General features: G+C 40.5%; 1 protein-coding gene across 1 annotated transcript in view; it reads left to right on the forward strand.

Annotated features, from left to right (window-relative positions):
• Positions 1-5,581: 5,581 nt before the first annotated feature.
• The window catches only part of KIF5B (kinesin family member 5B), a 37,271-nt gene continuing 16,386 nt past the window's right edge, over positions 5,582-26,466 (forward strand). Inside the window, exons 1-12 of the mRNA XM_079996448.1 lie at positions 5,582-6,018; positions 13,470-13,557; positions 14,932-15,005; positions 16,013-16,117; positions 17,049-17,097; positions 18,565-18,620; positions 18,704-18,791; positions 20,716-20,840; positions 21,814-21,918; positions 22,687-22,832; positions 24,665-24,813; positions 25,751-25,944. Of these exons, the coding sequence (XP_079852574.1) occupies positions 5,893-6,018; positions 13,470-13,557; positions 14,932-15,005; positions 16,013-16,117; positions 17,049-17,097; positions 18,565-18,620; positions 18,704-18,791; positions 20,716-20,840; positions 21,814-21,918; positions 22,687-22,832; positions 24,665-24,813; positions 25,751-25,944 (1,305 nt within the window). The 5' untranslated portion in view covers positions 5,582-5,892. The remainder of the gene's footprint in view (positions 6,019-13,469; positions 13,558-14,931; positions 15,006-16,012; positions 16,118-17,048; positions 17,098-18,564; positions 18,621-18,703; positions 18,792-20,715; positions 20,841-21,813; positions 21,919-22,686; positions 22,833-24,664; positions 24,814-25,750; positions 25,945-26,466) is intronic.

Consider the following 26,466-nt stretch of genomic DNA (forward strand, 5'->3'; position numbering starts at 1 on the left):
CCAAGTGATTAAACTAGCATCTTGGTTTTTAAATTTGATGAAAACAAATTCTGTTTGACTCTGCATGTGCACCTGCACTGACAATTTAGTCAAATTGGGGTTTTTCTAAAAAGATAAAATCAAGCTAGCTGATGCCAAACCAATTTTGACAGGATAATTACATCATTATGTAGATGTAGTAAGCTTCGGAGTTGGCACAACCCCTGTGCTAAAGTGACTGTTTCTATAATACATAATAGCAGCAGAAATTACAGATTTTTTTTCAAAGTTTATTGCATTACCTGGAAAGAAGCGGTAAGAGTCTGAGGCCGCAGTCTTATGCACATCTATTTGGATCAAGCTCTGTTGAACATGGGACTTAGGCTATGTATATATTTGTTGCTTGAAATGCAGAGGTCATTTTTATGTACACAGGTGGGAATGTCTTCATCTAATGCAGGGGTCAGCAACCTAAGGCCCATGGGCCAGAAGTGGCCCGCAGAGGTCGTTTGACCAGCCCACGAGCCACCCCCAAACCAAGCTGCCCGCCCGTGTGCTAAACCAGCACAGTGTGGTGCGCAGACTCGTTCTGCGGCGCCGAAAACCACATCTGCGCAGATGCAGACGCCGAAAACCACAGGCGCGTTTGACCGATCTGGCTCAGGCAAGATAAACCTTGCTGACCCCTGATCTAATGTGTATTACCTGATTTGATTCCCCATGCCTGCAACTCCCCCTGAACTCCCACTATTCAATGAAACCCTCATCTGTGCATGTGCAACCACGGTGCAGCTTTTGGTGATTATTTTTTGGCATTTAAACATAACGGCATGGGCACCTGTTTAGAATGATGCACTCCAGTGGTGTAGTAATGCACTCTGGACTTTAAATAGTTTTGGGTGGGTGGACTCTTTGGAAGGTAATGTGTATTACTTTTCACTTCCATCAATATATGGCAAGCCAGTCATGCTACATTTGGGGCCCTTTCCGCTGATTCTGCAGAGTGGGGCCCTGGACGTCTGCCCTAAATTCCTGCCCTGACAGCACCACTATGTTCTTCCTGAGAGTCTGACGTCAGACTCCATCAAAGAACAGTGGTCTTTTAAAAGCTGTGTTGACATCCTTAGCCTAGTGAATAATTGTTGCCTACAGCATGTCTGTGGCTGAGAAGCAGAGCTGCTTTTGTCCTGATTAAGATGAAACACTAGTCTAAGACAGAGGGACTTGTTACAACATGATTTTCATTGGGAAGCCTGAAAACTTGTCTTGCAACACTGAACAACTTTAAAATAAATTATTTCATATGTTAAGAAAAATAAATAAAAACTTCAGGTTCAGTTCAGAGACTATCCACTAATGTCTTGGTCACCAGTCGGCATAATTGCTAGCCATCAAATTTAGGTCATAACAAGAAACTGGCCTGTGTGTGTTGAACTCAACTCACATCCATTCTTATTTGAATCTGGCATGCAATAAAATAATGTCAGGTGGACACAGGCCACAGGCTGGGTTCTGTCTTGCTAGAAGACATAACAAGAAGGCATGGTCCTGAGCCCCCGTTGTATTCTAACCAATTTGACATAGCACTCAGATTAACTTCTGCATTGCAGAGCAGGAGTCAGAAGTACGGTAGGTTGGCAAAAAAATCACATAGCATCAATGAAGTTAACTCTTTATTCAAGGAAACACAGTTGACTGGAGGCCAGCCTTAGTGAGCATAGCAACTTGTCTTGGTAGATTTTGCCCCTTTGAGGCAGTTGTGGGGATTGAAGGTCCCTGCCTTCCCACAGTTCCCTCAGTCTCCTCCTCCACTTGCTCCAGTGCTTCCCAAGCAATCTGAGACTTCAACGCAGCGCCTGCCTTTGCTCCACCCTCTTCATCCCTCTTGGCAGACCTTAAGAGATCAGAAACTGAGGAGCCAGCAGCCACCATACCAGGCATACAGGATATAGTCCCAGAGTAGCAGGGTGCAGAGTAGAACAGGCAACATACCTGACAAGGTAATTGACTATCACTGCAAGAACAGACTCAAAAGAACTTCTGGATAAACAAACTGAACACCCTGAACATTCCATAGCTATAAGCTAAAGAATAATTTGCCTATGCTTTTGATTTCTTTTAAAGCCTCCCTTGCACTTAAACAACATATTTCACCTATCTGAGAATTCTTACTATTCTCAACATTCTAAGAATGTCACCTTGACAGATGCTTTTTTTAAAAAGTACCAAATCCTATAATTAAAGGTTTAATGTGACTGTGCTGCTAGTCACTATAAAAGTGCATTCCTATTTACTCACGATTTTCAAAATGTACAGTATGTTAATGTACTTTAAAGGGCAGATAATAAATGTAATATCAGATCAGACAGAATACATGGGTGCTGTATCCTGTAATCTCATTCATGCAATTCAGCTATGAAGAGTCCTTTCTTAATTTCAGTATTTTCTCAGTCAGATGATTTCACACTTAAGATGGTTGCAAATACAGAAGATTGTTACCTATACAATACCTTTATATGCACAAGCAGTGAGGAAGTTTATGGGCTACTTTTTAATGCAAGAAAATGTTGATTGCCATGGGGATTTTGCAAAGCCAAAATGGTTTCGGGAACAGTACATTTTCAAGTGTTGATAATTTGCATTTCTATGTGATATGGTTTAACTTACTCTTCAATTGTCTGTCTCCCTCCTCCAGTGATTCATACCATAATGGCTATTGGCTACTATGCAAACAATAAAAATCTTACTGACTCCAGAAGCATGTTGGTTAGTAAAGCCAAATGTTTTTATAATATACATAGCTGAGATCTTAAATAAACCCCAACTCCTAACTGATTTCACTATACAGTTACAATGAATGTGTTTAGCATATTTGTCAAGAGTTTCTAAACCATAAAATTTATAAGCATGAGCTATTAATCTCTGCTCCAATAATTTTATTATTGTTGTTATTGTAATAAATCATATGGATTTTAAAATAGTAAGAGCAGCACCCTTATAAATACTTCAGATGAGCTGCTGGGGACATTTGAGGAATGTAATGTGTAGTAGAGCAAAATTTCATTAATTCACACAATTCTCATGAATGCAGCTCTACCTACAGTCACAGCGCCTTCTTTCTATATAACATTAATAAATAATGCAACTGCTTTGCAAAAGTGTCTGTGCTTTTTTCTTTTCTTGCGTCATTCAGAGCAGCTCTGTTCTGCTAAGGCAAAGCCTCTTTTATACCTGATTGATTTCAAGTCCATTTAAAAGATGCTCCAGTAGAGTGCCAGCTTGGAGTGGCCTTAAATGAACTAAGAGGTAAATGCCCATATCTTGGTTTGTGTATCTGGGGCTTTATTTAGGATAAAGCTGTTGATGAAGCTGGTTTTCAACACTTTCTGAATAAGTTGCCAGTGGGAGGTCGAATTGCATCCCAGGAAAAACTCCGTGGCACCAGCAAGAGGATTATCAACCGGGTTCCAGCCATCAGAGGAGCAGCAGCTGCAGGGAGCTTGCTTGTGCCTTCCATGTCAGAAAGCACTGCCAGTTGCCCTTGGTTTGAGGACCAGAAGAGAAGCAAACTCTGTCTCCATCCAAGGTCCACTGGGAAGATGCACCTTTTGCCTTTCATAGGAACAAACAAAGCTACTTTGTACTGTAAGATCATTGGCTCATTAGCTCAATATGGTCTACACTGACTGGCAGTGGACACTGATGGACATTGGACCCGGGACCATTTGCATGCAAAGCATGTGATATGCAACTGAGCTACAGCCCTTTCAAGAAAGGGCATACAGTGGTACCTAGGGTTCCATAGGCTTCAGGTTCCATAGGCTTCAGGTTACAGACTCCACTAACCCAGAAATAGTGCTTCAGGTTAAGAACTTTGCTTCAGGATAAGAACAGAAATCGTGCTCCGGCGGCGCGGCGGCAGCAGGAGGCCCCATTAGCTAAAGTACTGCTTCAGGTTAAGAACAGTTTCAGGTTAAGAACAGACCTCCGGAACCAATTAAGTACTTAACCCAAGGTACCACTGTAATGATAAATGGAAAAACAGCTTGGACAGAGAACGAATAGCTGCTGAGAACTTTGCTTCTCCACTCTCTGCTGGAAACAACACTTGGCTCTCCAATCAACCAGTTGCCCTCAGACTCCAGAAGTACAAGAAGGGCAAGAGGAACAAAAAGCACTTAATAGTTTTTTAAAATGTCCAACTCTGTTGGTAAACCACATTGGAAATCATTTCAGTGATAGGTGGGGTAGACATTCAGGGATCTTCACTAGTTGGTTCCATTCCCCCCCCCCCAACCCAAAGCTTTTAGCTGTCTTTCAGACACTCCCTCAAGCTAAAATTATACAATGAAAACAGGCCAAAGAATTCAAATGTTGGTCATACACAGGTGATTATCGATGCTTGAACGCATGGTGGGAGGGGAGAAACAGTTCTTTCAAGCACAATACAAGGAGAGTGGAATGAAACGAAGCTGGTGTGCTTCACAGCTCTGTTAAACAGGACTTATTTCAAGTAAAATTTATTTTTTCTTGAAGGTAGGAAGGGGATACATTTCAGTAGTGGGGCAGAGTTAATTTTGATGCAACAGAAACAATTATCTCACCAAAAATATATATTACATGACTATGGGAATAGTGGACAAATGGAGTGTCGAAGGAAGCGTAATTTTTTACATGATTTAAAATTCACATTCTGAGAAACATGTTCCAGAACACAACTCACAATATGCATGAAATACAATCTCCAAATCCAAGCACAATACAATATAAAACAACTTAATATATCCATTTTATAATAACAGAATAAACTCTCTGAAAGGAAGTTGATGCCAATACAATAACTTAAATAAGAAAGAACGCTTCAGTGTGACATTCATCTTTAAGTGGTGTATCATCTTCTATTTGCTGTATAAATATATCAACTTCCTCTGACAGGTTTATAATCCAGAATACCATTTTTATTTATTTGCTTATTAAATTTGTATACCGTCCTTCATCTCAGAGCTGGCTCTCAGCATAAAAATGCAAAAAACACATGATGAAAACAAGAACAAAACAAACCCATAACATATTCTCCCACAAACACATTTAAAGGACATATCAGTTTATAATTCAGAGCATTGTTTTATAATCTAGCGACACACAATGCAAAAGCGGTTAGACAGGGAGCAGTCCGAGAAAGAATAACAAGCAGGTGCACGGCCAGCGCAGGATTCAATTTTGTCTGTTTGCTTTGCACCTCCTGCGAACTCTCTTTTTTTATCTGCTACTCAGCGCCTCGTTCCACCTTTCCCTCCTCGAGCCTCACGCGCAGGCGCAGTACCGCTGCCGCCCACCGGCCTCCACCACGTGCGCCTGCGCGCTCGGCCTCTTCGTCGGAAGGCGACGAAAGCTCGCTTCGGCTCGAAAGTCTGTTCTTACAGCATAGCGGCTTCTTTTATCGAAAGGGCGGGGTTTGGGGTTGGGGGGAGAAGAAGGGCCGTTTCCGCGCGTGCGCACCAAGTCCGAGGCGGGGCGTCGCGCGGCGGAGTGAGCCGGCGGCGTTCTCTGCAGTGGGTGACGTCACCCCCTCTCCCTCGCCCTGCCCGCCCGCCCCGCCTCTGCCCGGAGAAGGGGAGGGCCCGGATTCGCCGGCTGCAGGCGCTGCCATGGCTGCCATATTGGAAAGGAAGTGAGTGCAGGAGGCGGCGGCAGCGGCGGCGGCGGCCCTGGGCGGAGCAGCCCTTCCCCATTCTTCTCGGCCGCGGCGGGTCTCCTCACGGCTGCGACCCGAGAGTCTCCCCGCACCACTTCCAGAGGCAGGGGAAGGGTAGGCCGGAGGCGGCGGCGGGCGGCTGGAGACGCGGCCGCTTGATAAGGCGTTGAACGCCCGAGAGGAGGAGGAGGAGGAGGAGGAGACGGCTTTGGCCTAAGATGGCGGACCCGGCGGAGTGTAACATCAAAGTGATGTGCCGCTTCAGGCCTCTCAACGACTCTGAGGTGACTCGCGGCGACAAGTACATCGCCAAGTTCCAGGGCGAAGACACCGTCGTCATCGCGGTGAGTGCGAGGGGGGTCGGCCCGCCGGCGAGGAGGGGCCGCAGCCCCCCTGCCGGGTGGTCGGAGCCGGAGGTGGGGGCTCCATGACCCAGCAAACTCTGGAAACCTCGGCGGGGGCGGCGGTGTGAAGCACCTCGGGTGGGGGGTGAGGAATTGGGTGGGGGGAGGGCGGAAGGAAAGCTGTTGCCGGGGCGCTTGGAGGGGAGAAGCAGGGTGGGCTCACCCGGGGTGAGTGAGGGGGCGTGCGAGCCGGTGGTGGAACCGGGGCTGAGGGAGCAGAGGAGGGAAGGGCGTCGAAGTGGGGGCTCAGTGAGGACCGAGGGGCGTCTTGAGGGGTCGGGCGTTGGCTGCAGGAGCGCCCCCTCCTCCTCTGCCTCCCTCCCTGCGCCGCGCCTGTGAAATCTGTTGAAATGGGGGGAAGCTGTAACCTTCCTAATGTCATAATTCCAGCTGCTGAGTAAGGGAGTTGAGGCGCTCCTAGCGCTCCACACAAAAGCCGCTCCAGTGATGTTGTTGTTTTGCTTCGTGTTTACCCGGGGTGCCGGCTCTATTGCATGCATAAAAAAACAGATGCTGTAAAATGCACATTGCAATAGAGAGCGGTGGTGTAGCGGTTTCTCAGCCCCCGCCCTCCATCTCAGGGGGTTTGACACCAGCCGCATAGGAAGATGGTTTTATACCAAGTCAGGCCATTGGCCCATTTCGCTCAGTACTGTCTCAGCTGACTGGCAACGGCCCTCTGGGGCTTCAGGCAGGAGTTTCTCCCAGCCCTACCTGGATATGCTGGGAGTTGAACTTGAGTCGGTTTGCATGCAAAGCATGTGTTCTGCCACTGAGCCTTTTCCAAAGAAATCAGCTGACAGTTATTTGTACTAAGGTTCTTTTTTCCACCTTTGCAGTTAACAGGCTGTAAAATATTGAATAATGAACCTTGCATACACTGGGATAGTTGCCAGACTATAAAGCGGTATTAAGCAAGTAGAGTTCAAACATGTTACAGATATGACGCTGGAACTGTACTAAAGGTGGCTATGATATTGTAGCAATGTCATTTATAGTAAAACTTCAGTGCCGCTATGAAAATAGGTGTAGGTGGACAGCTAATAGTTAATAACTAGAAGTCTCTGTAAGGTAAGTTTGACCGCTGAATGGAACTCACAGATCGGAATACAGTACTTCAAAAATCACATGAATGGGTGTTTTACTGAAGGAAGAAAATTGCACATGTTTATATTGGGAAGACAAGCTTTTTAACGTAACTGAACTAGTTGTTGATGTTTAAATACTTGGGATAGAAGTCAGCACTTTCAAAAAGTGTTTTCATCAGAGAGAACAATGACTTGATGAAAAAGAGTTCCATAGGTGAAACTCATGGTATCAGTTTGACAGCACGCATAACAATGTGCACAGCTTTTTTTGTTTGTTAAGCATTTCTTCTACAAGACTGCACTTCCTTTTTCCCTCAGACAGGTACCTCTTTAAAAATCCTCTCTGATCTTCAGCATGATGTCACACTAAGTCTAGAGTCCCATTTTAAAACTGACTTGATAAAAGCTTTTTTGTAGTGCTGTAGATTGTTTTTGTTTCAAAGCCCCACCCATCAGACATCTGAAAAACTAGCATGCAGCTCAAGCAACTAACTTGGTAAAACAAGTTATTGAACTGCAATATTAAATTTACTTTTCAAAACTTTAAGAAATGCTGGGCATTAATGTTTGTTTATCTTGATAAATTAAGCTTGGACTTTGAAAATGCTCAGCATGCTGTTGACGTTAGAACAGACTAACGTGTTAGTAATTGGGTCGTGTGTGTATGTATATTTGGGTCACTAAATGGTCAACAAACTGTGTGTGGAGACACACACACATATACAGAAAGCGTGCCATTATTGGCCACTCATGTGTCTCCTTTTACAATCTAGCATTCCTATTTAGAGGGTTTAATAATATCCAACAGATTTTTCTTGTAAAATGAAAAATCTTGTAAAAAAAAGATTTTAAGGCAGCGATTGAATGGCAATCTGTCATGGATACTTTATTTGAGATTCCTGCATTGCAGGGGGGTTGGACTAGATGACCCTCTGGGTCCCTTCCAATTCTACGATACTGTGATTCTAACATTGTAACAGTGTTGCCAGCTGCACCAAAATATCTGGTCAAATCCCAGATCAGTGATTGACTTCAGGCACTCAGAATCTCACTCTCTGTTGCCCATCTCTAAAACAAGAATTATGGTAATCATCAATTTGGCTGCTGTGAAGATGAACAATATAGTCTTTAAAGCATATGGCAAGCTTCCAAGAGATTAAACAATACATTGTGTCCTCCCCAATCCTTGGGCATGGAAGAGTAATTTCACCTGGGGTGTTCTTACCCGGATGGGATTCATGATATAGTGTTAAGATGATGAGTGATGTGATGAGCAGCAGTTAAAATGCCGTTGATATTAGTGAACAATTAGTGTTTGAGGCCCTGCAACTTGGAATTGTGGTAGGAGTGCAGAGCCTCTGAGATGTGAGCTAGTAAGATACTGCTATACAGTGGTACCTCAGGTTACATACGCTTCAGGTTACAGACTCCGCTAACTCAGAAATACTACTTCTGGTTAAGAACTTTGCTTCAGGATGAGAACAGAAATCATGCGGCGGTGCAGCAGCAGGAGGCCCCATTAGCTAAAGTGGTGCTTCAGGTTAAGAACAGTTTCAGGTTAAGAACGGACCTCTGGAACGAAATTAAGTACATAACCAGAGGTACCACTGTAGTGCAAATTCATTCTTATTAGTCTGCTCTCCTATTTTTCCTTGTCTAAAATGTATTCAGCATTCTGCTGCTAAACATTTTAACTTTCCTGTGTAGAGCCCTGGTTTTGTAAAAGTACTAGGATTGGTAAATTAGGCTCCCAATGCCAGAGCTTAGTTAGGTCTCAAGAATCTGAGCAAACTACAGTTTATGGACAGTCTTCAAAGGCAGCCCCATGTATAATACATTACAGAAGTCTAATCTGAAAGTTACTAGAGTTTTCGTAACTGTGGTAAGCCAGTCTATCCATGAGGGAATCCAGTTATTGTACTGAAAAACTGAATTAATTGCAACCAGTTTAGCCTCCCATCCTGTAGACTGAATTGGGAACATTTTAGCAAAATGGCTGAGTATGAAAACAGTCTGTGTCATTATTTCTGGTAGTGTTTTAAAGCCACAATGCACATTTATTATTATTTTTAAGCAACTTAGATGGTTTTATTGTTCATTCCATCATTGAGACATTACAAGCTCCTCACAGGTAAAACCTATACAGTTTAGGCCACAGCTTTTCTCAAGGAGAGAATATATTTGACTATCATATTAAACCATAGTTTATCAGGACAGTACCTAGTCCCTTCCTGGACTTGTGCAATCTTCTCCCCACCACCCTGCAGCTGGGAGAAGCTGTGTTGAAGCTTTTGCCTTCACTTAACTGCAGATTGTCATATCCAGTGTTTCAAACAGTGGTTAACAACCATGGGTGATTTTCAGCAACCCAACTTCAAGGCATGGGGGTTATGACACAGACCTGGTTTGCATGTCACACTAAACCAAACTATGACTTTGGGTATGTGTGGGCTTCCAAATAGGAAATCATTATCACTTTGCTCTTCCCTAGTTGCTATCCTGTTGTGCTGAGCTTAGTCAAAACTTGGTTTCGCATATTGTCTGAACCCAGGCATGGGGTCTAGCTCTTCCCAAACCAATCATGAGCTGAACCAAGGTTTGTCTTGTGGCTTAAAACTTACAGTTTGACCAGGAGAATTAAACCTTGAACCTTGGTTCATCTGACAAGGTAAGATAGGCTTATTTATGTTGCACGAAACTTTGGTTTAGTTTGACATCCAGATGCAGCAACAGAATAGTAGTTTGAAATGAGTCCTACTCATAGGTAGAAATAGGGAAGCCCAAGTACATGGTAGGCCTTAGTAGGCACAATGAGATCAGGTTTGTGCGTGCAAGATGGGTTCTTATTGTCTCCCATCAACAGAAATGCATGGAGAAAAACATCACAGGATGTGCTTATGCCACAAACTAATGCCTTCTCTCTCCTTCTGACTCAATGTCTGCGCTTCTTTACTATCTCTTCCAGCAGAGTTTCTGCCCCATCTTTGACATTTGGGTTAGCCGTAGCTGACTGTCTTTTGCTTCCCCCATATTGTCACCTGTCCTTTTTCTTAGTGGCTTAATCCTATTGTCTGTCTTGCTTCCACAGCATTTGTTCTCCAAATGGTGAGTAGGCTGGAGTGACTGGCTACTAGAGGAGGGAGATAGAATGGAAGTAGTAAGCTCAGCTCTGATGGGAGCAGAGTCAGATGGGAGAAACAATATACTTGCTATTGAGCTTCAAAGTATTCAATGAGCAAGTGAACCAGGGCTAGCGTGAAATATATACTACCTGCCATGGGTGAGCAGTCTATCTTCTAATTGCATATCTGTTTCTCTCAGAGATTTCACTGTCTAATACAAAACTTGACACATGTCTTAGTCTTCCAGATCTATTTTGCCATGGGTTTTGCATATCAAATTATGATGCACTTTACATACTTGGCCAATAGTTTTCACACTGGCTTTAACGAAAGCTACCAGATGTTTATAGTACTTATCTTAGCAATGAGGGATTATTTAATGCCTTAATGGTCTTCAATAATAATTCAGGGTATATTTGATGGACTTTGAAATTTACATCATTTGTAAACCTTACTGGACAACATGAATTAAAAGTACATTATAAGTAGGTTTAAAAAGGCAGAATACTGTAGCATATTCCAAAAAAAAAAAAAGGTTGAAACTCTTGGACAGATATTCTTACTGCTTTCTCTAGCAGTTTGTTTACAAACATTTAGGCATGTTTTGCATTCAGATCAACTTCTTGACATATTAAAAGAAGGTGACTTAAATGGTCCCTTCCTGGACAGCACAAAGAAGAAAAGATTTGTAAATTTGTATACTTGGTGTTGGGGAATTCCTCTATATTCTAAAACTTGGTGTGTTACAGCTTTGCATGATTATGAAAAAGATTTGTGGTGATACAGATAGATGGATACAGCTGCAAAAAAAACACGATGCTCAAAAACAGCTGCAAAAAAACCACGATGCTCAAATGAAAGGAAAACCAAAAGTCTGTTACTGTTATCTCTTTCCTTTTCAATTTTAAGAAATAAATATGGAGCGATGGGTCAGAATGAAATCAGATCAAAAGCCGTCATCAACAACAAAAATAATTAATTGGTTTGGGAAGGGAGGAGGACCTTCTTGCGGTTACCTCACTGCAAGAAGCCAAGTTACAGGGAACCAGGCAGAGGGCCTTCTCGGTAGTGGCGCCCTCCCTGTGGAACACCCTCCCACCAGATGTCAAAGAGAACAACTACTACCAGATTTTTAGAAAACATCTGAAGGCAGCCCTGTTTAGGGAGGCTTTTAATATTTGAGGTATTACAGTATTTGATATTTCTTGGAAGCCGCCCAGAGTGGCTGGGGAAGCCCAGCCAGATGGGCGGGGTATAAATAAATTATTATTATTATTATTATTATTATTATTATTATAGCATGAAACAGGTCTAGGGCAGGCTTCTATTTTTAAGCATGCTTGTGTTGGGATGGGAAAACATAGGTGTTGGCTCAATATTTATATGCAGCTGTAATTCTGTATGTTGAACTATACATGGAGATTACATTGCTTCTTATACCAGCATCTACTTTAGAGCAAAGAACAAACATACTAAGAAAACAAGATGGCATAAAGCATCTACTCCAGCTATTATTTCGAATTACTCAGGATTAACACTTCTACGGATCCAAATAACACTTTTACACAAACAAGCAGCGACAAAGTCAGAACTTATTAGCATGTGATCAGATATTTGCTGACAAAAGTATTATAGTTATTTTTGGTTACATGGAATTCAATACAAAAAATAAAGGCCCAAGTGGGCTGTAGTTTACCTACGCTCACATGGCTCTTTGCGTGAACTTGTCCCTTCCTTAGGTTTGGATAAAGTTGTTTACCACTTGTTTACTTACCTGGCAGGAGCCTACACATTTGGCTGGCCTTGGTATCGCAACATTGTTTTGGTTCCCATTCTCAACCATTTCAATACTGTTGACTGTATTTGTGGGGCCTTGATAGCCACAATTGCAGTCAACAATCTGGGAATGACTGCAGAAAAAGAAGCAAACCAGATCTAAACACTTGTTTTGTATGTGTAGTTCAGTGAGTGTAACGGCTGTGAAGGCGGATGAAGGCTGCTGCAGATAGGATCTACGGGTTCGTCATGACTGCTCATTCAATCAGAACAGAGCCCTACTGCACTGATCTACACACAAAACAAATTCACACACAGGCGTCTTCCAAACCCCCCCAAAAACCCCTATGTACTCTTTTGATTATAAATCTGTAAGGACCATAACTCAGTGGTAGATCTGCTGCTAGTCTTTGTAGACAGTTTTGTAGACAGACCAGTGCTCTAACTTGGCATAAGACATCTTACTATGTTCCATATTCACAGATGTTGGCTTTCTCCAGCAATTGTAGAGTTGCAGGTGTCCAGACATGTAAATAGCATAACTTTGTGGTGACAGGATTTTAACTGACTTAACAGTAGACTGTATTTGATAGTAATGCATAGTAAAACATATATTAATGGAAAGGATTTTGAATCAACGTTGCTGTTTATAGCTGTTTCCCTTGACGGGGTTCAGTTTGTCAAAGTATTCCTCTTCTGTAACAATATAAAAATGCAAGATGTGATTCCATTTTTAACCTGTCATGGTTAAAACTTTTTTTCAGACTTAAGTTGTGAAATTCTACTTCATCCGTTTTCTCCCTTATGTTATCAAAGCCCCATTGAATTCAATGAGATTTACTTTTGAGTAGATTTAGCAGGAATTACTCTCCCCAATCTCAGTGTATTGTAGTCATTTTTAGCAGGGATCGTGTGATATACCTTTGAGGCTTATTTTCAGGCCATTTATTTGCTTGAAATTCAGCCTCTAAACGTTTTGAGCGTGATCCAGCCAAATTTCAGTGCTTAATAATCTTACTGTTATGACTAAGGAGCGTTAACAACTGCTTTTTTAAAAAAATGAAATCAGTGGGTCCTGACTTGGCTGGATTGTTCTTAGTGCCACTCCCCCTTGGCAATACTTTTATTTTTATTCTTAAAAGGGATTCCTGCCTCATCAGTTAGGGAATCTGTTTCCACACTTCACAGTCTTTTAGCACGGGGTACATTAATATCTCTGTTTGGTATCAAAAAAAACCACCATTCAATATTTGAACAGGATGGTATTTCAAGAATATAGCTTCATTTTTGCTGCAGCTCTTATAGGGATATGAAAGGGCACAAAGCTAAAAGTGGAGATGTAAAGATCTGGTCTCTTTAATTTCTAACTTTGATTTTTATAGTTCTATTTTTGTATATTTTTCAGTCCAAGCCTTACGCATTTGACCGCGTGTTCCAGTCACACACATCACAGGAGCAAGTATATAATGACTGTGCAAAAAAGATTGTCAAAGGTAAGAGGAGACTTCTTAATAAATGAATCGCAAATGGGGTTGTTGGGCATAATGTAATTCATCTTGTATTTCCACCTAACATGCGTTTGAGGTACTAATTAAAATGCAGACAGGAAGATATTTATACAGTTCAGGTTAAAGAATGACATTGGTTCTTAAATCTCTGCCATTCTTCAGGCTTCATCCCCCCTGTCTGTTCTATTTTGATTATTGTGCTGAAAATCTTGTGAACGTGGTGTGGGCTGAGGTGTGGGAATAGGTAGTAAGACAGATTGGCCTTCTGTCCCTATATCGGCTGAAAGTATAGGTATGCAAGATCTAGGGCTACTTTGCTACATCTGGATATATCTGCTTATGAGACTTTGATATTGGCAATACATATAATTGTAAGATGTCTTTAGTCTTCCCAGGTGTGAACATTGTATTGTGAGGAGCAAGTATAAGTTCAGGCTCTTTACTGGTTACCTTGTTCGGGAGCTTTAGATAGGGCAATAGCTGATTCCCATCATCTGCTCCTTCCAGCTAACTGTGCATTTGATACCTGAATTTATACAACTGCCTATTAGCTGTTGACATTGTATCTGTCTCAAGAGACAGTGGAGTGCATTTCCGGGGATGAAGTCAAACCATTGGAAAATTGCAGCGCCTGCTGTGGCTGCAGAGACCAGTATCTCATAACTGCTGCCTACTGCGTTGTTTTTGCTGTATTAGAAGCACTGAAGTGACCTCTCTGGGAGACAAGCCTGGGCAGTGTGTATGGGGGTCCAGGGCTGCACCCCCTTTTTGGTCTTGCTGATGTGGTCCAGAGGAAAGCAGAACAATACATTTGGCACCAGCTTGGCTGCAGGAGTGGTCAAAAGGAGGTGTGCAATACGCCATCCAACTGTCTTAGGGACTCCGCTCTGGAGTTGTGTAGGGTATACTCCTTAGCCTTTTCTTCTCCTAAAGATGTCCCACAAGACAGCAGGTACAGAATTTTCCTCTGGGTTTACACCTGAAGCCTTTCTCATGAACCAGTATAGCTGCAAGCCTATTAGCTGTAGTTGACAGGGAATTGCATGCAGATGAATCTTTGGACTAGCGGAGATGTAGTGGAGTTGTCCAAATCTGTCCAGCGTGGAAACCATAAGGCTGCCTCAGGGGAGCACCCCCTTGCCCAACTGCAAAATGCAGTGGGCTGCCGAAGGAGGGATGGAATTCTGTCCCTCTTTCAGCCTCATGTTATGGGACTTATTTACAAGGCTTCACCAGATGCAAGGTTACTTGTACTTGTTTGCAAAATTTGTTCGAATACTTTTGGAAGATAGCAACTGTTTCAGGGTGGTTCATATGAGTTGTGGATATATCATTAGTATGCATTTTCTTTTACCCTAGATGTACTTGAGGGATACAATGGTACAATATTTGCTTATGGGCAAACATCATCTGGGAAAACTCACACTATGGAGGTAAGATATTGTGGTCAGGCATACTTGGGACACACTTCTCTAAACATATCTAAACCTGTTTCCATATTCAGAAAGTAAAGCCTCCAGGTGTGGGGAGAAAATCAAAGTTAGCTAACAATTTCTGCTATATGTGATATATTTTAAAATGGAAGACTTTTCTACAACAAAAGTTTTTTTTTTAAGTTAATGCAAAAAATGTGTAGACCTAACAGAGTATAACACAGATGTCATTGGCTCATATACATATATACAAGATAACATATGTCCTAAGTAGATTCCAACAATTATCCTTCCAGCATCAGGTGATTGCCTCCTTGTGCTTATTGCCATTGATAACAAATTGGCTACAATTCTCCCAACAAGTATTTAGCATATTGAGCTGGTAGTCAGAGCAGTAAAGTGAGAATCATTTGCTGATGAGTTTTATCATAAAAATCACTTTCTGGTTGTTAAAAGACAACCTAGGAGAGAAGGATAGCAGCGTAACTACCTCAAAACAGTTCAGAAGGCAACACATTAAATGTAGCCTGAGTCAACAGCTTAGGGTAGTTAACTGCTCATTTTAGGAACTTACAAAAAGAATGATAACTGTGAATCACTTTATTCCAATATATGGTCTGTCTCACCCAAGGTTTAGCATATTACCAAATGTATTTTTGGATATAAGTATAACTTAACTCAATAGAACTTACTCCTGAGTAAACCTACTTGGGATTGGGCTGTAAGTCCTATTGCAGTGTGTGATTTAACAGTTGTTCTCTCCTCACAATTGAAATCTTCGGAACATACTTAATTAAATTTGTTTGGATTATTTCTTTATTTCATAAGAATATCTACTCTGCTTGATTGTTAAAAAACCTCAAAGTGGTTTCATGCTTATATGTTTAGACAATTAATTGCTTATAAAGGCATTTCCTAAAGGCTTTCTGGTTAGTGTTCTAAAAATCTGTAATGTATGTGGTCTTTGTTTTCTCTTTCTTTCTTTCTTTCTTTCTTTTTAAATCCAGGGGAAGCTACATGATGTGGATGGAATGGGGATTATTCCAAGGATTGTGCAAGATATTTTTAATTATATTTATTCCATGGATGAGAATTTGGAGTTTCATATTAAGGCAAGTTTGTTTTTAAATTATACACATGTCAAATTCAAGACAACAGAATTCTAAGTATTATAAGAGAGACACAATTTCCATCTGGTTTGGAGATCCCAAGACAGTTTAGGTTGAAAGAATGACTCTCAAATGATTTAAACTATAATTGACCAAGGTATAATAAACCACTAAAAATATCCTAAAATATCATGAACCATCGCTTGTTCTCTATTTAAAAGAATTGGTTTAATAAGATTGAATGGTACAGTAATTTCTATATTATGTAGTATTATGTGTCAGCACTTTCTAAATTTATTTTCTTTCAAAATCTAGTATGGGAATAGAACATTGTAGTTTGCTAGAAAAGCTCTTTCAAAGGTTGTGAAAAATGAAATAGATTATAGTTGGGGATCTATGGTTAAGGCATATTGTTTGCGTATGATAGGTGGGGTACAAATAGTCATTACTTGTGGGATTAAAACAGATCATTTTCACAGATGTTTGGGCATGGTTGATCATCAACATTATAGACTTTCATAGTATTCTTTTAGATATAAATACTTAAAATTCTGCAAAGTGCCATTGTGTTGAATGGTATTTCTTCAGCTGCAAGTATGAAGCTTTGTATCTTAGTTATATTTGGGGCTGTTAGTGATCTCTTTAGACACATCACTTGACTTGTATGTTAACTGTATGATGTGTGCAAATGTTATTCAAAGATTTAATGCCTGATAGTTTACTATAGAGATATATTTGTTGAAGTTTACAGATCCTTTCTATGGTATTGGTGTACTAGTTTTCAGTTACAACAATTCTCAAAGTGGTTCACAAGAATAACATCAGATCTCTAAATGGATTGCACTGCCCTCCCAATGATAGATCATTAATATAAGTTGCTGTGGACTTTGATTGGGCAGTGGTTACTATCCTTCCCCCCCTTATATTTTTTCAGGTGTCATATTTTGAAATTTATCTGGATAAAATAAGGGACCTTTTGGATGGTGAGTACATTTTTTTCCTTTGAGGGAGAATAGGAGCAGTTTGTGTTGCAAGCAAGGTGTAATGAAACTTGGATCTTGCACCTGTCTTCTGAACCAAAAGTTAGAATGGGAAGCATAATCAGTTGGATTTCTGTTCCAGCTATATGTACACAAAAACAGATTTAAGTGTGCAACGGAGGATAAGAACCAGAATAATGAAGGCACTAATTTGAGGGAGTTTTTGAGGATTAAGAAAGACTTAAGAGATGTTGATGGGCCCACAAAGCAAATGAAACATGAAGACAAAAGGGTAGAATAATTAGAGGATATAAATTAGGAAAATAAAACTTCAGGCTGTAAACCAGAAAGAAGTTATTCTGTCCGTGATTTCTGGCAGATTGCCTAGAGGCTAAGTATTATTGGGATATTAGATGTATATTGTACAGTGATAAATATAGAGGACTGGCTGTGGAAGATAATGGTGTAGTAAAATTAGTTTTAGTAAATAGCAGTTTATTTTATGCCTCTTGGATGTTACATAGGTATATAGCATCTGTATTGCTTTAGTAATTATTCAAATTTCTGAAAAGATTTCTTGAAGGCCTTTTATAGCTTACTGTTGCAACCCTTATGCAGGACACAGTTGCAAGTTTAATAATATTTATAATGGGTCAGAACTTTTCTAACATTATAGGTGGTTTATGTCTGGTTTAAAAGGTGGTCAGCAGACAGAAGTGTTCAGAATTATATATCTCACCCAGGGTTACTAGTTTTTGTTTAGTGCAAGGAATTATCTGTAATTATAATGATATAAATAAAATGTGTTATCTATTAAACTGGGTAAACTTATTTTACCATATATGCATATATATAACTTTATTTTTGATGATTAACCAGAAAATAGAACTTGGTCCTAAATCCGCGTCTGCAGAAAGGCTCATTTTGTGGAATCTATACCTCTATGGAATGTCTGCCTTGAAAGGAAAGACTAAAAACTTCCAGGCTTAACTGGGGGGGGGGGGGGAGCAGCTAAGGAACAACAAAGTCTAGACAGTGATAAAATCCAAGGAGAATGTAAATGGATAAATGTTGCTGCATAACAGTAGAAGTTAAGAATTGCCAAATGGAGCTGGCTGGCAATAGGTTTGTTACAGATAAAAGCAATTATTATTTCATGTGACTCAATTGCCCTATGACATTATTTCCACAATACATAGTGATGACCACTTAGCCTGGTTTAAAACTGGCCTATGCAAATTCATAGGTCAATCAACAGCTGTTAATGAGAATTGCTAATTGAGACCTCCAGGTTATAAGGAAGTGCTTGCTGAGTATCATTGCTGAGGAATAATAGGAGATGGCCATTGTGATCATGCTGTATTTGTGAGCTTTCTGTGGTTAAAAGAACACCGGAATAGCAAGTTTTATTTATTTGTTCATTCTGTAGCTTCTGACGAGAGTAACTCTCGGTGCTTTTTTTTCTTTCAGTCTCTAAGACCAATCTTTCTGTGCATGAGGACAAAAACAGAGTACCTTATGTGAAGGTGAGTATAAAGATTACACAAGTATGTTGGCCTCCTTTACAAATCTTGTATATGTTATTTACCTTACGGTCATGTTCTCACAGGGCTGCACTGAACGTTTTGTATGTAGTCCAGATGAAGTTATGGATACTATAGATGAAGGAAAATCAAATAGACATGTAGCAGTTACAAGTAAGTTGTTTACTTTGTAAGAATTTTTTTAAAAAATAAATAAATAAGGGCATCTCATGTTATCCTATTAACAAATTGCCAGTTCTTGTTCTGGGCATATAACTCTATAAAATTGTAAGTACATACAATATCCGTATGGGTATTCAGTTTGCTTCAAAATGGTTCCTTTCCCCCTTGGTGTTCTTGCTTCCGAAGTGTGTTCAGTTCTTCCAATTGCTTGGCAAGGCAGGAAATCCTGTGACTTCAGGGGAAGCTGTAACTCTTCTCTTCCTGTTGGAGCTTCTGTTCACTTCCTGCCTTTGCTCAGAATGCCTACTTGAACCCCTGTCTTCAGGATCCTTTTCACATATCTTTGGCATGTGCCAATTCTAATTCTTCCATGATTTTCTCCTCTTCATTTTCTTTAGTGCCTTTCTTCAGATATTAACATTTTTTTAAAAAAAATTAATCCAAACTTTGAGTTTTCCTCCTCCTTTTTATTGCTTATTCACTGTTTTCCTCTAGACCTCTCTCCAATTCCCCCCAACCCCAGTTGCTATGGCCAACAGAAGGGAACAACTAAATGGACCAACAGTGAATGGACAAAACCTGTAATGTAAAGCAGCCCTCAGCGATTGCGTCAGCATTGGCCCTGCCTCCACCTGTGGTAGCACTACCAGCCTCCATGGAATACTCAGAGCCCTCAAGTGACCATGGACTGTGACAAAATTCCCCAGCTGATGAGAGGGCTTTATGTTTTCATCAAGCTGCTTGGGGATGGAAGTATACTGGCAATGATACTCTCAAAATCTGAGCAGCTTGCTTATAGGCTCTTTCTTTCCTGGCTGATGAATGCCATTCTGTGAATAAATTAAGAGAACTTGGAAAGAAGCTTTTGAGGGGAGGGGTGCCTCTTAGCAAGGAAAGAAGGGGACTTTGACTCTATTGTACTCCTTTTGATCTGTGGCCAGCATCTCAGGTGGCAAGGCCTGTGACTAAAAAATGAGAAGACCTTGCAAGTTAAATGTGGCACCTGGATGGAGAAAATGCTGGTGTGGACATACATGTTCTATAGTACCATATTTTTCACCCTATAGGGCGCACCGGCCCATAGGGCGCACCTAGTTTTTTTGGGGGGGGGAATAAAGAAAAAATCCCCCCCCCAGGCGCGGGGCTGGGGCGGGGGGAGCCCGAGCTTCCCCCGACCCCAGCCCCCAGAATAGGCTGTTATCCGCAAGCCTAGGGAGCCCGGCGGGAACTCCCGCAGGCTCCCCAGGCTTGGGGATATCTGCCCAAAGCCCGGGGCGCGCTGCTCAGCGTGCCCCAGGCTTCGGGGTGCAGGCTGCTATCCGCAAGCCTAGGGAGTTCCCGATGGGCTCCCAAGGCTTGCGGATAGCTTCCTGAAGCCTGGAGAGCGAGAGGGGTCGGTGCACACCGACCCCTCTCGCTCTCCAGGCTTCAGCGAAAGCCTGCACTCGCCCCATAGGACGCACACACCTTTTCCCTTCATTTTTGGAGGGGAAAAAGTGCGTCCTATAGGGCGAAAAATACGGTACATTATCACTAGTTTAATTTTCTGTGTAGAGCAACTATTCTGCCAACAATTGTTGAAAATTCATGGTCCTAGACAGGAAAGAGCTTGGAGCACCTTTGGATACCAGCTTGGAGATAACAGCTAACTTTCACACTTCTTCTGAAATGAAATAAGCTTAGCCCAGTTCCTTTTTCTACTGTCATAAGGATTAATCAGTGTGGCTGTATAAAAGCAACTGCATAATTTCATGTACTAGGCAGATCACTGTGGCAGATCAGTGTGGACATGTAGTTTGTTGCTATGGGTTTAACAATTGGCTTCTTCCCCTTTGATTATTAAGTACTTGTAATGCACAAACAGGTGAGGTTTGTTGCCAGAATGCATACTTACACAACTCAAATTTCATTACAGACATGAATGAGCATAGCTCTCGAAGCCATAGCATCTTTCTCATTAACGTAAAGCAAGAAAATACTCAAACAGAACAGAAATTGAGTGGAAAGCTTTACCTTGTAGACTTGGCAGGTAGTGAAAAGGTAATAATACATTTATATTTTGAAGCTGATTGAACTGAGTATGTAATTGAAATAAATTGTGTTCCTAGTTTCAATATTTGATCTTACCATGCGCCCTAGTCTGCTTCTGCTTCTGGAGTAAGGTAGTCATATTGAATTGGATTCAGGCTAACTTAGTTCCCTTTGAAGTCAACGAGACTCAAGTTCACCTAACTTAATATTCTTCCAGCTAAAATGTAAATATATTTACATCCCTTTACCAGTTTGTGAAGGCAAGGCATTTTTGCTTGACATCTGGGAAGTATTGTGTTTTCCATCTATTCCTTTTACAACAGATTATTTAGAATTGTGTAATGCCTTGGTAGCTATAATAAATGAACTTCCATTATCAACCATGGAAGTTGAGGAATACAATGATAAATCCAGAGAATCTATACCAGTGAAAATGCAGAAGGAGCAGTATTGGTGATCCATTCACATTTATATTGAACAAGAGAGTGAGTGTAATTGATTGTCATCTTGCAGTTCCTATTTCCCTCTGCAGATTGTTTAGTAGTTGAGTCCTGTAGTCATAATAATTTAACAGAGACCTTAGCAGCTGCAGCTATTTCATGTGGAGACTACATATTATATTCTTACATGGGTTCAATAGTATAAATTAAAATGTCTGCAAGAGTCTGACAATTACTTTCACTTATAAGAATGCTGGCACTCAGGGATTTTTATTTTTTTTACAATTTCATGAAAATCCATTTATTGTCTTGAACAAATTGCACAAGATTTGAAACCTTATTTAATTCAATCTACTAACTGAGTATATTTTTTCTATCATTTGGAATGCATGAAATAGCTTGGCAGGGGAAGGAGGTTGAGGGGTTTCAGTGGGAAGGGGGTATAAGGAAAGTCCATTACATAGTGTGGAGGCTTCTTTGAACCAAGGCAGGGGGTTGTAAAATTTATTTGTTTAAACTTACAACTGCCTACATTATTGCAGGTTAGTAAAACTGGAGCGGAAGGTGCTGTGCTAGATGAAGCTAAGAACATCAACAAGTCTTTATCGGCTCTTGGAAATGTCATTTCTGCTTTAGCTGAAAACAGTGTAAGTGTATTTCTATTCTGAAAACATTTGATGAAATTACTCATCAGGGGATGAGCACAATACATATCTGAAGAAGTTTAGCAGATTAAGTGTTCAGTGATTTTGTAGTTGTCAAATACACAGCAGCATTTATGTGACATGGGCCACATTTGCATGTAATGCTAGGCCATGGTTTAGCACTAAGCAGAAGTGCCTGAATGAGTCTGAGCAGTGTGTCAGACTTGGACACTTCCTCCTCCCCTTTGTTCCTTGAAGAAGGCCATAAGGAGGACTTAGCAAAGTTAAGTTTCACTTTTATGGCATTTGAACCATAGATCCTAGTTTCAAAAGTTATGGTTAGTTTAGCAAGCCAGCCTTAGAACCTATGGTTTGAAGTTGGCTTGAAATGAAACCAGGGTTTGCTTTAAACCAGGACCTCTGGCCTGAATTTAAAACTAAACTAGGACCCTTTAAAAATGAAGCTAAACTCTGGTGTTCCACTTTCACAGGGCTTTGAAGAAAAGTGTGTAAGTTCAATGTTTCACTCAAGTAGGCTCGTCCACATAGTGCCAAACCATGGTTTAGTATTACGAGCGAATCAATCATATGTATACTGTATTGACCAAAAATATGCTATATAGAAGTTCAGGCTTTCTTGGTTAATGAACATAAAAATACTAGGTACTGCTTTAGCTTTACAAAGCAAAATGCATATGTAGAAGCTTAGTTCATAAAATAGTTCTATAAATCACATTAAGGCCATCTTTCTTTCTTTTTTGTTATTTGCAGAATTATGTTCCATATCGTGATAGTAAAATGACCAGAATCCTTCAAGATTCACTAGGTGGCAACTGTAGAACCACAATTGTTATTTGCTGCTCTCCATCATCTTATAATGAATCTGAAACAAAATCTACACTGTTGTTTGGTCAAAGGTGAGTAATGAGGTTAAGCCTAACTTCTAGAGCACAGTTCTACAGTTTGTTTCCATTGGAAACAAACTGTAGACTTCCCACAAAGTTCTAGTAAGCTGCTGTTCATGATAATTGTCCATGTGCATGCTATATACATGCACACATCAATTTATTTGTATGCTGCCTTTCCATATGCTCAAGGTGGCTTACAGTGTGAAAAAATACATAATTACAAACATAGCAAAGGTATGCATAATATACATAATAAAACATCAAAAAGTGCACAACAAAATTGAACCATTTCCACATAAATAAAAATATCTAAAATAAAGATACAAAAAACAAACATCAGCAACCCATCCCCCACAACCCCCCCCCAATACAACACCCCAGCCCAATAATCTTTTCAGCAGCCTCAGCTTTTGTAGCTGAAGTCGGGTCCTCCCTCCCAATCCAAGTGTAAAAAGCCAGCAGGTCTTCCACAGCCAATATGCTATTGAAAGCAATCAATGCTTTTTTCTTAATATAAGTCACTATAGAGCTCTACAAATGGATTGATGATGTGCTTTCTGGAATATATTATTGGAGATTGATGCATTATTGCCCTGCAGAGTCATTGTTGACATTGTTTGATTTGCTGAATTAGTGTCTGGACTCATTAATGGTCTGGATGAGTCAACAAACTGCTGTTCAGATTGGGACACTTAGTGGACAGTTCCTCTGTTCAAATGGGTGAAATGTATCAAGTTCAAGATCGGGGTTACGATCTTCTAGAAGGAGCAGATGTGCAGTTTGGGGTACTCTTGGATCCAACACTGTCTTTGCAGGCACAAGTGGCTTCAGTGGCATGGAGTGCTTTCTAATTCTGATCGTCTCTTACTCTTATCTCGACAGTGATAGCATGACTTCAGTTGTTTATGCTTTGGTAACCTCCAGGTTAGACTTCTGCAATCATTGTTTGTGGAACTGTCCTTAAAGATGACTTAAAAATTACAGCCAGTGCAAAAAGGCATGTCTGCTAGATTTTTAACTGGAACAAGAAGATGGGAACATATAGCACTAATTCTGGCCTGACTGCATTGGCTGCCAGTTTGTTTCCAGGCACAGATCAAAATGCTGGCTTTGACCTTTAACTTAAGCCTTATATAGTTAAAGGACCCTATGCCTATACAGCCACCTCTCTGCATATGAATCTGCCTGGGCCCTGAGATATCATTTGATGCCATCTCTGTGTGCTACCTCTAAAGCAGGTCCGGAGGGTGACTATGAAAGAGTGAATCTTCTCTGTAGTATGGGGAAGGAATAGGCATTCTCTGTTTATGGGGCAGGAATTCCAGGTGGCCTGCTTGGTGTCAAACCTGTCATCATTATGGTACCAGGCAAAAATGTTTTTGCTTCCCCTGGAATTTGGGCAGCACCAATGATAGTATTATTATTCAACTTTTGCTTGATTGTAATGTTTTTAGTGGGAAACAATTCATTACCCCAAACCTAACCTTAAGCTTATTAACAGCTACAATCGTATTCTTATCTGCAGATAAGTTATAGTTGCAGATAACATTTAAGGTTAATGTTTCCTGCTGTATGACTGCCTTGTACTTCTGTCTCTGCTTGAATCACATGCAAAATGAACTTGGTGTCTAAATGTTTTGTTCTGTGGAAAGAAAGTATAGCAGCTGTATCTGAAATTGTGGGTGGGTGGAATATGGATGATAATTTAATTACTTAGAAAAGGTATTTAGGCTGTAGATAAAAGTTTAAATATTCTATACAGAAAAAAATTAATTACCTTGTGAGCTGACTAGTAACCCTGTATTCAGTTAGCATGGCTAACATTTACTTTACCTTTATAGAGCCAAAACTATCAAGAACACAGTGTGTGTCAATGTAGAACTAACTGCAGAACAATGGAAGAAAAAATATGAAAGGGAAAAGGAGAGAAACAAGACACTTCGCAACACAATACAGTGGCTTGAGAATGAGCTGAATAGATGGCGTAATGGTGAGTTATGTCACAGATCTTCACAACCGTGTTAGCTATACATTATTATAGTGTGTGGCAGTAAATTCCACTTTTGGTCACCGTACAGCAAATTAATCTAAAGTCTTGGTTGCAAAGCTGGAAAAATCCCAGAACTGTGGGAACTGGAATACTTCAAGATTTTTTCCCAGCTTAGTGTTGAGGCTAAATGTTCTTGTGACAATTGATCAGTTTAAAGATCCTTTACATTAAGGACCTTTAAGTTCTAATAACTTGGTATTTCAAAAAACTGCATTATTTGTGGGGCTACTCTTGAAATTGGAACAGAAGCTGCAGCTGGGGCAGACGTGGTGACTTGGTCGCTTGTGGAGACAAACACTGTCAGCATATAACACTTTGGCTTGAGGGGACTGTTTTGGCTTGATTTGCACTGGCTGTCATGTCACTCTGCTACCAGGACAAGTTTAAGGTTCTGTTACTAACATATGTCTCCTGCACATTCCAAACTTCCCAGAAGCCCACTCCACAGTGTGGAGCTATTCTATGGCTGCTCCTGTTCCATAGAATTACAATTCTGTCAAGGTACAACAGGTGTCCACTATCTGTACTTTCCCAAAACAGCCAAAGACATTTGTGTTACAACAGGCTTAATATTAAGGTTGTTGCTATGAGTATCAATTTTGTATTGTATTAGCTTTGTTTTGAAAGTATCTGCTACTTTTTGCTGTTTTTATTGTACACTGCTTTGATACAATTAGGTAGACTAGTGTTTAATAAAATCATCATATCTATTGATAATATCAGAGCTGCAGTATTCAACCCAGTGGACTCGTATTTTGTGTCCAAATAGCAATTTTCAGTGAAATTCTCATGCTATCTAAGGTGACTTAATGTTAACTTAGTTTGCAAAGATATTTCAAACAAGAGTGATGATGCATTTGGTAATTTTGTTTTAAAGGAGAGACTGTGCCTGTTGATGAGCAGTTTGACAAAGAAAAGGCTAACTTGGAAGCATTTGCAGTGGATAAGGATATTACTGTTACTAATGAAACTCCAACTGCTACTATTGGAGTGATTGGCAACTTTACTGATGCTGAAAGGAGAAAGTGTGAGGAAGAAATAGCTAAATTATACAAACAGCTAGATGACAAGGTACGTCTTTAAATTTTAATGTACTTTAAACTAAGAACTGCCATACTTTATCAGAAATCAAATTGTTTCATTAATGTAATTGAGCAGATAGCTATTTCTCTTTGTCAAGAGTAAATTGCCAGCCTAAGATCTGAAATTGATAGTGCAATCCTGTATATGTCTACTTGGCAGTAAGCCCTATTGAGTTCAGAGGGATTTGCTGCCAGGCACTGTATTTAAGATTGTAACCTAACTGTATTTTAGCACTTCATTGCTAAACATGATCATGTAGAGAGAACATGAAAATTGTATGCTAAGGATACAGTAAGTTGGTATAAAAAATTACAGTGGCTAAAAGTTAATGAATTGAAAATAAATTTGTCCTCCTTATGGAAAAGTTTTTACCCTCCCAGGTTATTTTGGCCATACCCAATCTTCTGGGCACATACAGTGACATTCTTGACTCCTGTGGTTTTCTGTTGGTTACAAAACAAAACTTCCATGCCATATCAATCAGTTCAGTTTGAAAAGGGGATTGCCATT

The sequence above is a fragment of the Podarcis cretensis genome, assembly GCF_951804945.1.
Source record: "Podarcis cretensis genome assembly, chromosome: 12".
NCBI classification, from domain to species: domain Eukaryota; kingdom Metazoa; phylum Chordata; class Lepidosauria; order Squamata; family Lacertidae; genus Podarcis; species Podarcis cretensis.